At 46.7% G+C, this 14,639-nt stretch overlaps 1 protein-coding gene across 2 annotated transcripts in view; it reads left to right on the forward strand.

Moving 5' to 3' along the window:
* The first annotated feature begins 2,072 nt into the window (after positions 1–2,072).
* Positions 2,073–14,639, forward strand: part of FSTL4 (follistatin like 4) — a 236,515-nt gene continuing 223,948 nt past the window's right edge. For both annotated transcript variants that reach the window (XM_055719381.1, XM_055719382.1), the window contains exons 1-2: positions 2,073–2,159; positions 7,200–7,335. In XM_055719381.1, the coding sequence (XP_055575356.1) occupies positions 7,207–7,335 (129 nt within the window). In that variant the 5' untranslated portion in view covers positions 2,073–2,159; positions 7,200–7,206. The remainder of the gene's footprint in view (positions 2,160–7,199; positions 7,336–14,639) is intronic.

The following is a 14,639-nucleotide window of genomic DNA, read 5'->3' on the forward strand; positions in this document are numbered from 1 at the left end:
CGATGGCATCCCTCCCCTGTGTCCTCCAGCACCCGTGGGTGTCAATAAATGGGGGCTGCGCGGGCACATCAAATGTCTGCTAATGCCTCGTGTTTATGTCCGTCTTGAAGAGATACAGAGGGATTAGTAAATACTTCACGTTGACAGCACAGACATGTTTCCATAGAAAAATGATGTTGGTAAGCAGCAAGACTTTTCTTCCTTCCCTTCGGGAAATGGGGAAGAGTTGTCTCCACCGATATTACTTCCAATTTTTTTTCCCTCAGGAAAGAGAAAAAGATCTCACTGCAGATAACATATTTGCCTCTGATTAGATTTCAGCTTTATTTTTTTAAAACCTCAGACCTCTTAAACCTATAGGCCAACTGTGAAATACGCACTCATTTCTTTTTTTAGGACACTCTACAAAGACCTCCTTTATATTGCCCGTGCACAGCTCACACCGGATACTCCCCGGTTTATTACATTTGTGATTTCTTTTTTAATCCACACCTTAAATCGGCAATTTCAGGTAATTTCCTTCCCAAAGAAGGAAACCAGAAAAAAAACCCAATAGTCCCTACGAGCCTTTGTGCACCGTTTGGGTAGAATAAGTTCCAGGGTTTTTTGGTAAACGCTGGTGGTATTTCAGAGGTGCTGCATTTAACAGGCCAGAACTAAAGGTGTGAAAAATTCTGGAGACCCAACCTGCTGATCATTTCGTATTTCCTGCAAAGAAAATAAAACACACACACAGAGGCACAAAAAAGCTTCCTCTCATGGAAGAGCCTTTTGTGCACCCTCGTGCCTGATTTTGTGCAATGATTTGTCAATAAGCAGATTTTCTTCCGGACTAGACCTGGTTTCTGAGAGTAGCCTGTCGCTTTTTAAGGATGTGAATGAGGGGGTCCTGTCCTTGTCACACTGAAGCCAACGACAAATTTGATTTAATTCAGCAGGATCCAGCCGTAAGACACTTTGTAGGAAGAAACACAAAAATTGGCATGTTTATCAGGTCTTTTAGACTGTTCATCTCCTTCTGTTGTTAATTGTGGGCGTTACATTGCCTTTGCCACATGGCCTAATCCTCACTGCCTTTGAAACCGAACCCCCCAAATCCCCCTCGTTCCCACGGCACCACTGTGCCTTCCTCTCCCGTAAACATCTATCCCCCTTTAAAAAATAAATGAGAAATTATTATATTGATTTTTTTTTTTTTTTAAACCAGATGCGATGGTGAAGAGGAGAATGAATGAATTTCAAGGTTTGCCTCTCTGCATAAGCAGGGGCCTGTGGAAACGGAGCATTTCAGTGGGCTTCGGGGCGGTGCTACCGTGGGCAACCCGTGGCGGGTTATGGGGTCCCATGGGGGAAAACCGGGAGCCCTGTAAAGGCACCCCGTTATACGGCCACATCGCACGGGGTCAGGGCTGTCCCCTCGCCCCGTCCCCCACTGCCCGGCCTCCTGAGGCACTGGCCGCCCGGTCCCTCATCCAAAACCGGCCCGTGGTACTGGCACTCACGCAGGGATGCTCCGAACAGGGGCCCCGCGGGATGACCCCGCTGCCCACCCCCCCAGCCCCGTGCTCCGCGGGGGCGGCCCCGCCGACACCCCCCACCCGCCTCGCTCCACGAGCGCCTGCGGAACGGCCCCGCTGCCCCCAGCTCCCGTGCTCCGAGGGGCGGCCCCGCGGTGCCCTCCTCCGTGTACCGCTGCGGGACGGTCCCACCGAACCCCCGCCGCGTGCCCCGCTGGCCCCCGCCCACGGCCCCGCGGCCCCGAAGGGGCGGCCAGGCTGTCCGTGCCCCCCTCCCGCTTGCCGCTGCAGGACAGCCCCGCTGCCCTCCGCCTACGGCCCCGTGCCCCGAGGGGGCGGCCCCGCTACCCGCCCCCCGCCATGTACCGCAGCGGACCGGCCCCCCTGCTGCTGCTCCCCCCCGCGCCCCCGGGCGCCCCCCGCCCCCCGCCGCGTGCCCCGAGGGGGCGGTCCCGCCGTCCCCGCACAGGTGCCGGCGATTGGGTGGAATATGCAAATGCGGCGGTGACGTCAGGCGGCTCCGGCCCAGAGAGCAGAAATAGGGCCGGCCCGGCCCGCGCCGCGGACTCGCCCGCCGCCGCTCCCGCCCCGGCCCGCCGCCCCCGGCCGCCGCCGCCCGGCCCGCCCCGCTCCCCGCCCCAGGTGAGTCCGCGGGAGGCGCTCCGCGTCCCTGCGCGCCCGGCGGAGCGCTGCCCGTCGCCGCCCGGGCCGGGGGCAGAGCGCCCGCGGGAGCCGCTCCGCTCCGCGGCGGTGCGCGCTCGGCGCCGGGCACACGCGGGGCTGCTGCCGCGCTCCCCCGCCCGCGGCCCCGGGCCGGGCGCGGTAACAGGTGGGCGCCCGCAGCGGCGCTGGCAGCGTGCCGCCTGCCCCCTGCCAGAGCCCCGCAGCCGGGGGCGCGACGGGGGCGCCGCCGCGCGTGGGGCGGACGCGGCTCCCTCCCCTCGGGCGCGGAGGGCGGCCCGGCCTGTCCCCCCCGCGGCGGAGCTGTCGGGGCTGCCGCCGTCGGTGGGACGCGGGGCCGGGCGGCGCGTCCCGCCGCGATCGCGAGTGGGGGCGGCGGTTCCCCCCGTGGCCCCTGGGTGGCGCCGTGGTGCCGGCGGCCGTCCCTGCGGAGCGCCCCGTCGGGGCGCGCTGCCGGCCGCGGGGCTGGGGGCGCCGTGCCCCGGGCGACCTTCAGGCTGCGGCCAGCGGCGGGGCTCCGTGGGCAGCGGGGAGGGCCCCGGGGTTAATTCGTGTATCAGAGCTACGGGGCTCCTTTCCCAGCTCGTGTAAAACGCTTCTGCGCGGTGGAAGGAGGTGGCTCCTGGGCCGTAGCGGGGGAACGGGACGGTGCGGGGCTTCTCCGAGCCAAACCTCGGAGCAAACCTGTGGTGGGAACGCGGCGAAGTGTCGCGGAGGCAGCCTTGGGTACCAGGCTTAAACACCTGCGAGGTTTAGGTGCGTCTTGGCATCCCGGCATCCCTGCCGGACTGATGTTCCCCACATTTCTTCTGGGAGCACTGAAGCGTCTTGGAGAATTTAAAGATCAGATGAGATATTTTTAGGTACGCTTTTGCTCAAATGAAATGTCTAGGTTGTACTTAAACATCACCGCTGGTGTCAGTGAGTTCTTAAGGCATCGAAACTGATTTATTTATCTACTGTCTACTTATTTATTTATCTAGTATTTATCTACAATGCTGCAGCTGGCTGACTGACATTGCTGTTGGGCTTCATGATGGCTCTCTGAAAGGTTATCTTAGAATAGATTTTCTCCTTAATTTTGTAGCTTAATTTTATAGCACTTGTAGCACTCAACGAGAAATTATGGATGTCAAAATTATTTTGCAGGCCGTAGAAATGCTGTTTAGATAAGGCTGAAGCAATTGGAGCAGTTAATGACAGGGGAACTGAGGACCAGATTCTTATCTGGTGTTAATGGAGCCAGTTTATATAGAGGGAATAGTCTGGTCCGACTGCTTTCCTTTTGCTATAGTAACAGTCATAACTTCAGGTAATTAAGTTCAACCTCTTTCTAATGCAAAGTGTCTTGGAAATTATTAGAAGCCATTGTGATCTATTAATTTCTCAATACTAAACAAATAAGCTGTAATTTGAGTAGCCCTGAAAACAAAACCAATAACTGCTTTTGGCAAATTCTTTAATCTTATTACAGTCACCATAATTGAATTCTTGAAGCTTCTGTGTTGTGGAGGAAAAAGTTGTGGGATCTCTGCAGCAATCTAGCTTTCTGACAGCTCACACTGCATGACACAGGAGTGCTTTTAAACAGCGAGTGGTGCTCCCTGCTCAGGTGGCCGGTGTGGTTAGTCCCCTTCCTTTTCAAGGTGACCCTTTTTGCTTGAGCAGCTCTAAAACCTGTACCCTAAAACCTGTGCTCATATCTTTGGCTTCCATCTGTTTGCTGTTACTTGTCTTCGTTCAGAGGCATTGCAGCAATTTTCTTGCAACTTGAGACTCTCCTGGTGTGTTGGTGTCAACACAAACATATCTGAGCTCGGGATGGATGTTCTGCAACACTTCGGTGTTACAGCACCAGCAGAGCTTGGCCACGGCCCGCGGTCCTGCTGGGCTGGGCACTGGTGTGCAGGCGAGCCAGTGTGTTTGAGCTGCTTCACGTAACGATGCGTAGTGTGGTGCTGCTGTGCTTGTGGTAGTGTTTCTTGGCAAAGCAATGCTGGCTGTAATGCTGTTCTAGCTCAGAGGAGGAAACTGCAACTTTTAGGTAAACTCTTAGGCTTTGCATAGTATCTTCTTTAACGTAAGAGCCAGAAGTGGTTTGGAATGGACTCCCCTGAAACCAAAGGAAATGTGTCACAATGGATGTGATGCACCAGTTTGTTTACTTTAAAATAGTCTGGTTTAATTCTAGCATCCACATTACAATTACAGATGTCTGTATTACACAGTAGATTAGAATCTGTCTCTCTGCTCGTATGCACTGTGGAGAGCAGGTGTGTGATAGAAACTCCCTTCCACCTCAGATCTTGAGAGATTTCTAGGGTTTAGCCACAAATGTTCTTTGATTTTTTTAACTGCTTGCCTTATGCAGACATTTCCATATGCAGGCTTTGGTTTATCTGGGCAGTAATATCCACACAGGCTCATGTCCTGCGAATCTGTCCCTTGTTCAAGTGAGGAAGGGAAATCAGTAGTAAAACTTGTCTGAGTTCACAGTTGTGGTCTAGATCGATTAAATCAATTTGCATTTTTCTGTTGACTTTGGGGAACTTTAGACTGCAATCGGATAGCTGTATTGCATGATGCAACTGCAGACCAGATTCTGCGAGGAGCCTTCCACTTAGCTCAGGGTAAGGTGATGCTTGAGCTATGGTTTAGGATGCCAAGTGACATGAAAAGGCTGTAAGATTTCAGTTAACCCTCACCTGATATTTATGATGCATATTTGTTGCTTAGTTTAGGTTTTTCAGATGTATAATGTATATTAGTCTGTCCTCCTCTCTGTATGAGAGAGAGCAATTAGTGTACTGTCAGGCAGTATGCAATAAAAATAAGTAATTTCTAAACGGACTAGAGAAAGATGTTCTACAATTTCTGTTTGTAAAGCAACCAGAGTTTCTAGCAGGTAGAGGCTGCCCTTTTGGTTTCATCAGTGTTACAGGCATCCTAATCCAAACACAATCATGTTTTCTAGCAGTTAGTTATTTACTAAATAGACGCTAAACTAGCTGGTCCCCTGTTTGGCTCTAGGATTGTGGTTTCAAGCAGGGTATGAGTCAGAGGTCTCTAGAACTGCAAAGTGAAATAGTTCTATTTGCTGTGATGGTATCAACTGAGCATACATAAGACCTCTATAAAAGAGCGTGAGAGACAGTATTGCTGTGCAAGAGCAATTCATAATGTAACAATGTACTTGTCGCTTATTGATATAGTGACTCTGGTTTATTAAACATTTATTTGTAGCCCCAGTAACATTACATGTGAGGTTTCTAATTGGAATTTAGAAAGCCTAATAAATTTTGATTTCATCCTGAGTGCTCTCAATTCAGGGTGTTTACATTAGTGCTGAAGAAAAGCAATGCCTGAACTCCACGGGCACGTGGTGTGCGGCGGCTGTAGGCTGTGCTCGTTCTATTGATGGTGTGTCTTTGGGCAGACTAAATAGCTGAGACAGTCATGGTGCAAATGGTCATGGCTTTGAAATGAATCGTGATGTGTCAAGGCTTGGATGTACCCTGCAGCAAATACATGGCGTGAAAATGCTGCAAAATGAGTCCTGTCAAGACAAGGTATGTCATGGGGCCTTAATTCAGCTAGGCTTAATTTTGCCATTAGCAGGTAACTCGCCTTGTTAATGTATGTTGCTCAAAGGAACCAGCAGCCTGTCACTTGTGTGCTATAGAAATGCCAGTGCTTGCTTCATTAAGTGGTCGTTATGCTTTGTTGGTGGGTCCTGTTGGCATCCTCTGCAGCTGCCATGAAAGGTCAGAACTTCCCTCAGCTACCCTGGAAATGGTACCAAGGCCTGAAGACTCCTTTGGTATTTTTGTTGTGAGAAGTAATGATACTCTTTGCTGTCCTCTTCCTCAGAGACGCTCAGATGAAGTTCGGAGCTCTCCTGGCTGAGCTGCCAGGGCACCAGCTTGGGGTTGTGCATGTATGAAACACGTAGCTCTATCTGAGAACACTTTGAATAACTTCATTGGTGTTACTTCCAAAGTCATTAAAAAACCCACAGAAGACAAGAACCACTGCTCAAAGTGGATGCGGTTGTGGTAGGAATCCTTGCTTGCATCTTCCCATTCCCCTGGGGTGGGGCGGTGCCAGGAGATGGTGCTGCTGTTGGGTAAGATGAGTCTGGGAGGGATGGGAAAGGTCTCTGTTTGGGGGCAGAGGCAAACGAGTTGAGAAATCACAGCCCCAGGCAGGGCTCACCTACATCGTGGTTGGAGAAACACATCAGCCCTTTTCAGCACAGTTTTTCAGGTCTTGCCAGTTCCAGTGGGTTTGGCGATGTGTGGGCAGATGCCTTAATATGGGGGAAGAGTGACCGTTCCTGTGATTTGGTGTCAGCTGCCAGGCCCTGGCTGGGCTGGCCCTGCAACCCTCATTGTAGCCTAAGGGGGTGGCAGTGGCTGTATCTGCTGGAGGCGGCGGCATCCTCAGAGTCAGAGGGGAATAATGGTATTTTCTGTCACACTGCTGGAAGCTTCCAAGCAGCCAAAGAAGTGAATATGGGTGTCTGGGGCTTTCCTGCAGGTCTGCTGAGGGTACAAAGTGTGAATCCCTGATTATGAATGACCCTGTGCCACCAGGGGTTCTGGAGATGGGATAAAGTCACCCTTTAGCTTCTGCAGTACCATAACGCCACGCTTTGATGTGGGTTGCTGTTGGCTGTGGTAGCTCGATTTAGCAGTCCCGGGGCTCTGGTTCTGCAGAGGTGCTGTTTGGGAACAGACTAGGTACAGCATGTCCAGTGGAGGATAGCTTTGGGGTAAATGTTTCACAAAACTACTGCAGTACGGGAATTCATGGCAAATTCATGGGTGCAATCCAGGAAAATCAGTGTTGTACTGCCTGTGCTGTGGGAGTCTGCAAAGATCCATCAGCACTGGCCGGGTATGGATGAGCACTGTCAGCTGAAGCTTCTGCTGTGTGATTGAATCTGAGCTGGGTTTTGTTGGGATGATTGTTTTATGACTTTTCTCTTGTTTTCAGCAGACGTGAAATGATGACATCAAGAAGCTTTTGGCTATCTCTCCTATTGCTTGGGCTTTTCCCATTGGTCACGAGGGGATGGATGGATGTGGAGAGGAGCAGAAGGCTGTATTCAGATGCGGGGAGGTTGCATCAAGAGGTATTGTACACCAGCTGCTGCTGCAGCTACAACTCTTCTGTTTCTATTTTTGTGCTGTGTTCAGGCTCTCCATACTGTGAAAACAGAAAACAAGTGAGAGCTTATCTTTGTATATTCATGTTAAACACCTTCTGAGGAGGTCAGTGAAGCAGAAGCTTTTACACTTTTTGAGTATACTGATGTTGTTCTGGGAGTGAAATTGTGCATCTGGCCATTGTGGAGATGCTGTCTTTGCCCAAGAGACTTTATGGTATGCTCTGTCCTCGGGCTGCTGGGACCGATGACAGTAAATCTAATAAGATTTACTGGCTCTTCCTTTGGGTCACTGGACCTTCAAGTGAAACCTGGAAAAAAGTCCTTTTGCTGCTTAAAAAAAGGAAAACTGAGCTGTAGGTCTTTCTGAAGGAACCAGCAAAGTTACTGCCCTGAGTGTTTCCCTCCTGACTTTCTGATGTCAAACCCCTGCAAAGCACAAAGTAATTGGAAAGGGACCAAGAGAGTGTGGTGGCCACAGTGAGGGGTGGTCATCTTCATCCAGCTGGAGAATGCCTGCCTCAGGGGGGTGGTGGGACTCCTCATGTGTTAAAGCACGACAGTAACATGCTCTTCATTGTTCAGTCCCTGGGCTTCTGGCAGTGGAGAAGCAACTGAATCTGTTTTTGGTGCTGAAGGTGACAGTGTTGGCTGTTGCAGTGACATGGATTCAGCAGGTCCCCGTTCGGACGGGTGCCTGGTGCTCCTGTACCAGAGCTCCCGGTGTGCCTTGTTGGACAGATGTGGGTAGGCTCCGATTTTCACACGTCTGTGTGAGGTGTGTGAATCAGGCCATAAAAATGTAGAAATGTGACTTTCATGAACAGAAAATGATAAATGCTGAAACAATTTTAGTTATTTAATTAGTTCCCAATTATCTTAGGTTGGCTAAATGATTGCTCAAATGCCTGAAAGTGGGAGATGGTGGGGGAGGCAAGGCAAAGGAGACCTTGCAATTTTTTTTAACTGCCATTGCCTAGAACACTTACGTGCTGGCAGACACATTAGTCAGTGCCAGGCTAATGGTAAGCCCTTGATGGATTTGTGTTGCAATTGGATCTATTTAAGCTTCAGGATTTTGTTCTAGTTGGAGAATCCCATTTCTCCCAGTCACATCTCATCTACAGATACCCGTAGTTGTGTGCATTATTTCAGTAAAACGGTTTAAGCCAATTAAAAAGATGCTTTTTGCTGCTTAGCAGGACTTGAAAGTCACTTCATTGGAGTTGGAGGTTCTGCAGTTCTCTCAGGTGTGCTTTTTTTCTTGAGGTCTCCATCCTCTGCTCTGTAGAAGTGAAGAAAAGCAGTTACCCTCCACACCTCTACTGCTACTACATTGCTGTGTAGATGCAGGTAGTACACTGGCACTCTGAATGTATTCTTGTATTGTCTTAGATCACTTTTGCTTTTTTATTAAAAATAAATATTTTGCATACTTTTGCATTTGGAAAAAATCATTCCTCACTAATGCATATTAGTTTTGTTATTTTGAAAAAGTCTGAGGAATGAAATTCATTACACAAATGATTAACATAAATTGGAGAGCTATTGTACTACTTGAAAGACATTAATAAATTTGATCTTCTTTTTAAACCCCATGAAGTTATTGTACCAACTACTTGATCTTCCTTGAGGTGAAAGGATCTAAGCTAGAAACTTGTTCAGATTTGCATGGAATTTAACAGGTATGAATATTAAAACTTTTAATGTACAAAGGATGTAGTTAAAGTAGTGTCAAGAGATGTAAGTTATATTGCAGATTTTTAAAAAAGCAACTATACAGAAAGCTCGTTCCACAAGAAAGTGTTTGTGACATGGCACCAAACACCAGGGTGAATCTGGAGCCCCAAATGTAGCTTTCAGGTAGGTCAGTGAAATTGAGATAACTGTTGTTTTCCTTCAAAAGATGTTTACTTTGTCTTTCAGAAACCGGTTTAGCCATAATTCCTCTTTAATAATAAAAGTCACCTGAAATCTTTTCCTGGGGATATTGGGCTTTGTTCAGTTCAGAGCTCTTTATTCATCAAAAGTTTGTTAGTTACTAAATTCATGGTTTGATTAATATGTAATTCCATTAACACATGTTTAAAACATTGAATCACAAATAGAAAAGCTCCTAGCAATTCACTAAAATTGCTTTAAGAATGTGTAAAGGGTTAATTTACAGGTCAAATAATTTGAAGTGTGTTCTGATCTAAAATTCCTATGAACTTCATCAAAGCAAATACTTGGGTATGGGTCACTGACCTTCACTAATACTTGTTCTGATCTACATAGGAACAAGTTTACTGAATCAAAAGCATTGCTTAATTTATGTTCAGATTGCTAAATCGATTTGTTCATGGTCTGTGGTAGAATTATTGCAGTTGTGCTTTGCATTTATAAAGGAAAAATAAGTCTTGAGGCCATAGACTTCAACATACAGCCCCTTCTGCATGAGAAATTAACTCTCCAACATAGCTAAGGTGTATGTTTTCTTGATGCGCAGCCTTCTACCTCTAGAATTTATGGGGTGTTCCTGAGAAGAGGTTGTTTTTCTGAAATATTTTTAGTTCTGGTTAGAATAGCTAATAAGCGGGTGCATGCAGTCTGAAATTCTATGGGTGTAGGACAAACTAAAATAGAAAACCTAATTAAAAAGGACTATGTTAGTGTTTAACTGAAAAGGTCCAGCTTGCCTAGTCCATATTAATTTTGGAGAATACTACTGTTACTTTTACATTGAGAAACTTCTCATAGTCTGGTTCCAGAGAGAGCTGGAAAGTTCTTGAAGCTTCTGGGTGCTGCACATAGACTGCTGTGGAGCTAGGAGGTGCAGCTTCCCAGGGTTGAACCTTCATGGGACTAAGTCCTACTGGGTGGAGTATATGCCAAAGTATCTAAATATATAGTGCTTGCCAGTCTGGGGTGATGTTTTTGAACAAATTTTGCCTCTGCCTTCAGCAAGGCTGATTCCGTGCTGAAGTTGGACATTCTGGAGGTGGTTGTGTTTCATGGGCAGCTCTGTGCTGGCTTAGAAGGGCTTTGAGTTGCCCATGAATCACCAGGTGGTGAGGTCTGGGGTCACCTTTTCTTTCTTGAAAGGATTCTCAAAAATGTAGCTCGGCAAGTCATTGCTGGTGGCAGTAAAGGGAGTTTCCAGCATGAGCGTAGCAGAAAAAGACTTAAACAACCTGAATCTGAAATAATTCTGGAGTTCAGATTTGAAGAACGTAGCCAGGAGATTCTGATGGAAAGCCAGTGGTACTACTCCACTCAGTCTCTACAAGGTAATCCACACAAGTAGCTCGGATTTTTTTCCATCAGGGTATTTTACAAAAGCATCTTATTAAATACTGAAATTTGACAGCTAGCTTTCCTTCTGTTCCCTGCTTTGTGTGAGAGGCTGCTTTTCTGTATGTGCCAAAGCCAAACTGGTTTTGCCACAGTTCTTGGGACAAGCTTCTCATCCTTTAAGCCATGGTGCAGCAGATCAGTGCTGCAGGTCTTCATCTACTCTTCCAGGAGTGGGTCTCCCATCTGCTACAGGGAGCTCCTCAAACACAAGCTGGCACAGCACAGCATCTCAGAAATTAAATTCTGTGTTATGCTTTCTGGGCCATTGCTGGTAGGTAGCCTGAACAATGCTGGCCTAGCTGGATAGCGTGAAACTGAAGAGTAATCCTGTGTTGTGGTACATGTTTAGTTGTTTTGTGTTGAGTTGTTAAAGGAAATATTTGGATGTCACTGATGGCACAGGACAGACTGGCAGGCATCCTGTGGTCTGCTCTGGGCTACAGAACCAGAACTGCTCTGTAGTTTTGTAGCAACACTTAATTGCGTTCATTTGGCTCTCGGGCAATGCTCTTCTTGCCACTCATGCTCCTATTTAAGAAGTCTCCTGACACTCCAGAAACATGTGCACAGCACCCCATGCTCCTGTGGGGAGAAGAGCTGTGTGTCTCTCCAGCGCAGAGCTCACAAGTGATGCTCCATGTGCTCACGCAAGTACCAGTGGCTCTTGCAGATCCAAGCACTGGCAGGTTTGCTTTTCCTTTCTGCGTGCTGCAAGATGTTCACACCTCTCTGATGCACCTTAACGGCCCTGTCCCCTGCAAGGTGCCGTTGGTGTGCAGTGCTGTGTCTAATTTGGACTGTGACAGCACAGTTCAAAGGTAAACTAGACAAGCTGTGCCAATAATTATTTCAGTACCTTGATAATTTTTACCCATATCAACCTCAAAGTATCATGTGTAGTTATACCAGTGCTTATTTTTATGCTAATGAATGTAGCAAATATGCTCATTTTTTAAGGTACTGTAACTCTTCTTACTAGCATTGGAAGGTGTTGGTTGTGTAGGCTATCTGTCGTTTGACTGGTTCATTATTACTTGCATGACACATGAACTGCTTAAAATCTCAGTGTAATAAATGTCCCCTTAAACTTCACTGTGACTGCAAATAGCTGGGTCATACCAGCCCTTCAGTGCCATCCTGCACAGGATAAAGCATCCCTCTGGAGTCCACTCACAGCCTCAACTGCGCTTGTCCAGAAGTATCAATTATTGCTGAAATTCCTAATTATCTTCAGTTTCTTAAATGTTGTTCCACTTACTGCTGCAGCTGAAGACCACAGCTGGTTATTCCAAGTAGCAGGGGAGTCATGGGGGATGATTTTGTGCTCCTTCCCCCAGCAAGGTCGTATTTCCTAATCTGACAGACTGTGAAAGGAGTGCTTTGGGAGGTAAGGTACAAAATTGTGAAGGCTTTTGGTAAAAGCTTTTGCTTACAATTCAAATACAGGCATAATTTCAGAGTATGAGCCTGGAATAAAACAGTGTGTATGAATTTTATATGCAGTCACAGATCTAATATCCTGGTATTTATTATAAGAATTATTAGTCGTGTGTTCTCTGCCATGTGTATGTTCTTCCTGCTTGTCAGGCAGTTTGAAGAAAGGACATAAAGAATCAGATTTGAATTAAAATCAGTACTGGGCTACAGCCTGCTCCTGTTTTAAACATTAATGAAGGTAAAGGGAGACAAGACTTAAATTTATTTTTGTATCACTTTGCTATGTACTGATAATTTGCTTCTTGTAACATGCATTTATGTAATATCTCTAACAAGCTGTAATTGCTGCTTGTAGACCCTTCTCAATCTTTACTACTATATTATCCTTGTGGAGATGAGAAGCTTTTGCTCTGAGTGTTGGTTATCAGAGTAACTGCATTTCAAGGTGCTGTGGAATGTCTCCATAGTATTTGGATACACGTGTTGGGATCCTTCCACTGCGTCCCTAAACCTCAACCACCCCATCCTGTGTACCCAGAGGGCTTAATACATGTTGTGTTTTATGGAACACTGCCCAGAGGAGTTTAAAGAATGCTGTATCTTACAGGATGCTGTTATGCTTGAAGTACTAGAAAATTTGAATGCTGAGTTACTTGGAACAAGGCAGGCACTGTATACTTGAATAAAGCATAAAATCTGAAGAATCTTAGTTTGCATTGATGTTTATGGTTCAAACCATAGTGAGAGAGTAAGCAATTGTCAGGATGCATCTATAGCACAACAAAGATAACTTTTTTTTATGCAGTCCCTTACAGAACCAAAATCCTGCTTCCTTTTTTTTTTAAACTTCTGGCAAGATGCAGTTTGTGATACCGCTTAGTGGTCCTGCACTGCCCAGCCTGCTGGGAGCTATCACCTTCCAGCAGCAGGACCACCAGCCTCTGCAGGGGTGAGCTCCCTGCACTTAAGTGGTGATGACCTTGAGTGATGATCTTTAAGTGACTTGGGTTTTGGTGCTGTAGCTGGAGTTCGGAGGGTTTGGGTGCTGTCCCCCAGGGAGCGGTGGGACCCTGGGCTCAGGGTGCCTGGCTCTGTGCTGAGCTGTGGCACTGACTGAGCACAGGAATCAAATATCAAAGTTTTTCTCATGTCACAGTTGAGCAACTGTGAAAAGTCCTACCTAGGTGGGGAAATGCAGGTGTATTTCTGAGGCAGAGAGTAAAACCAGAGTAACAAATCTTGCAAATAAAAAGAAATCTAAGGCAGCTTAACTTGGCTGTGATGTGCCAGAGTTACACTTTCTGATGTTCTGATCAGAAGCTACTTAACCTTAAAAGAGTAAATATTGACTATTTTTTTTTCCAAATGTAGTATTTTCTCTCTTTAAAAAAAGAAAAAGGCTGTAGCAATAGTATTTAAAGGAATAGAGTTCTGCTTAAAGTACTTTCTACCATCAAGCAGGGGAATTCTTAGTTTTTCAGATTAAGAGTACATCTGCAAATTTGGGGTTTCTAGAACAGGCATCCTGTGAGCTTCCCTTTGACAATGTGGAAGTCTATAAAGCTGTACCTGGGTTTCTCATCTGAAGTCCAGAAAGAGTAGTGAGTAAAATCAGAGATACAGCAATTATCTCAATTAGCTACCGTATGGATAAGCAGATGATACTGTGTGATGTGAGACATCAGAGCTTCTCTCAATGTTTATACCAGACAGGAGAATTCTAAATTGCCAGCGTCTGTACTGATAGCAGGCTTACTCTAAACAGTAGTGCGTAACTTATTTTTTTCCCTTCATGCTTGCTCAAAAAAAAAATAAAGTGGATGTTCACTGCCTCATTAGCATCTTTTTTGAAAATATTCTGTGTTCATGGTTGTAAACAGAAAATCCTGATTGTCAAACTAAGCCGTGTATTAGTCATAACCACTGCAAATGCTGCAATCTGTATGCAGAGTGCCTCACCTCTCCCTGTACTGGATGTCAGTGTAATTTTCTTGACCCCTCACTTGAGATAAGGAAAAGCATGCTCTGAAGGGGGGGAAAAAAACCACAAAACCCTGGGATGGTAATCTATTAATAGGAACAGCCACTTTATTAATTTGCTAAATGAGTCAGAGCTGTATATTTAGAAATTGTACAGCAGTTCGGCTGATCCTGAGAGCAGGTCCCTGGAGACTTGGTGTGTGCAGAGGTAACATCTAATTTTGTGATAGATGCAGCACTGAGGCCAGTTGCATGTGCTGAATTTGATTTAGACCCTTGCACAAGCACTGCAGTCTCTTCCACAGAGTATCTGGTAAGAAGGTTGCTACAGTCCAGCAATACAGGCAACTTGCAGAGCTGAGATGTGTTACCTGTTCTTCTGAATCTCTTCCATCTGCTGCATTAATTGTGTGGGTTTTTTTTTTAGTAAAGTCCCCTATGTTTAACCTTTGCTTATGGTCATAAAAAAGGGACGACTCTTGACTAAATCTACATCAGTAGTAAAGGGCAGGAGACTG

This window comes from Falco cherrug, chromosome 8 (assembly GCF_023634085.1).
Source record: "Falco cherrug isolate bFalChe1 chromosome 8, bFalChe1.pri, whole genome shotgun sequence".
In the NCBI taxonomy this organism is placed as follows: domain Eukaryota; kingdom Metazoa; phylum Chordata; class Aves; order Falconiformes; family Falconidae; genus Falco; species Falco cherrug.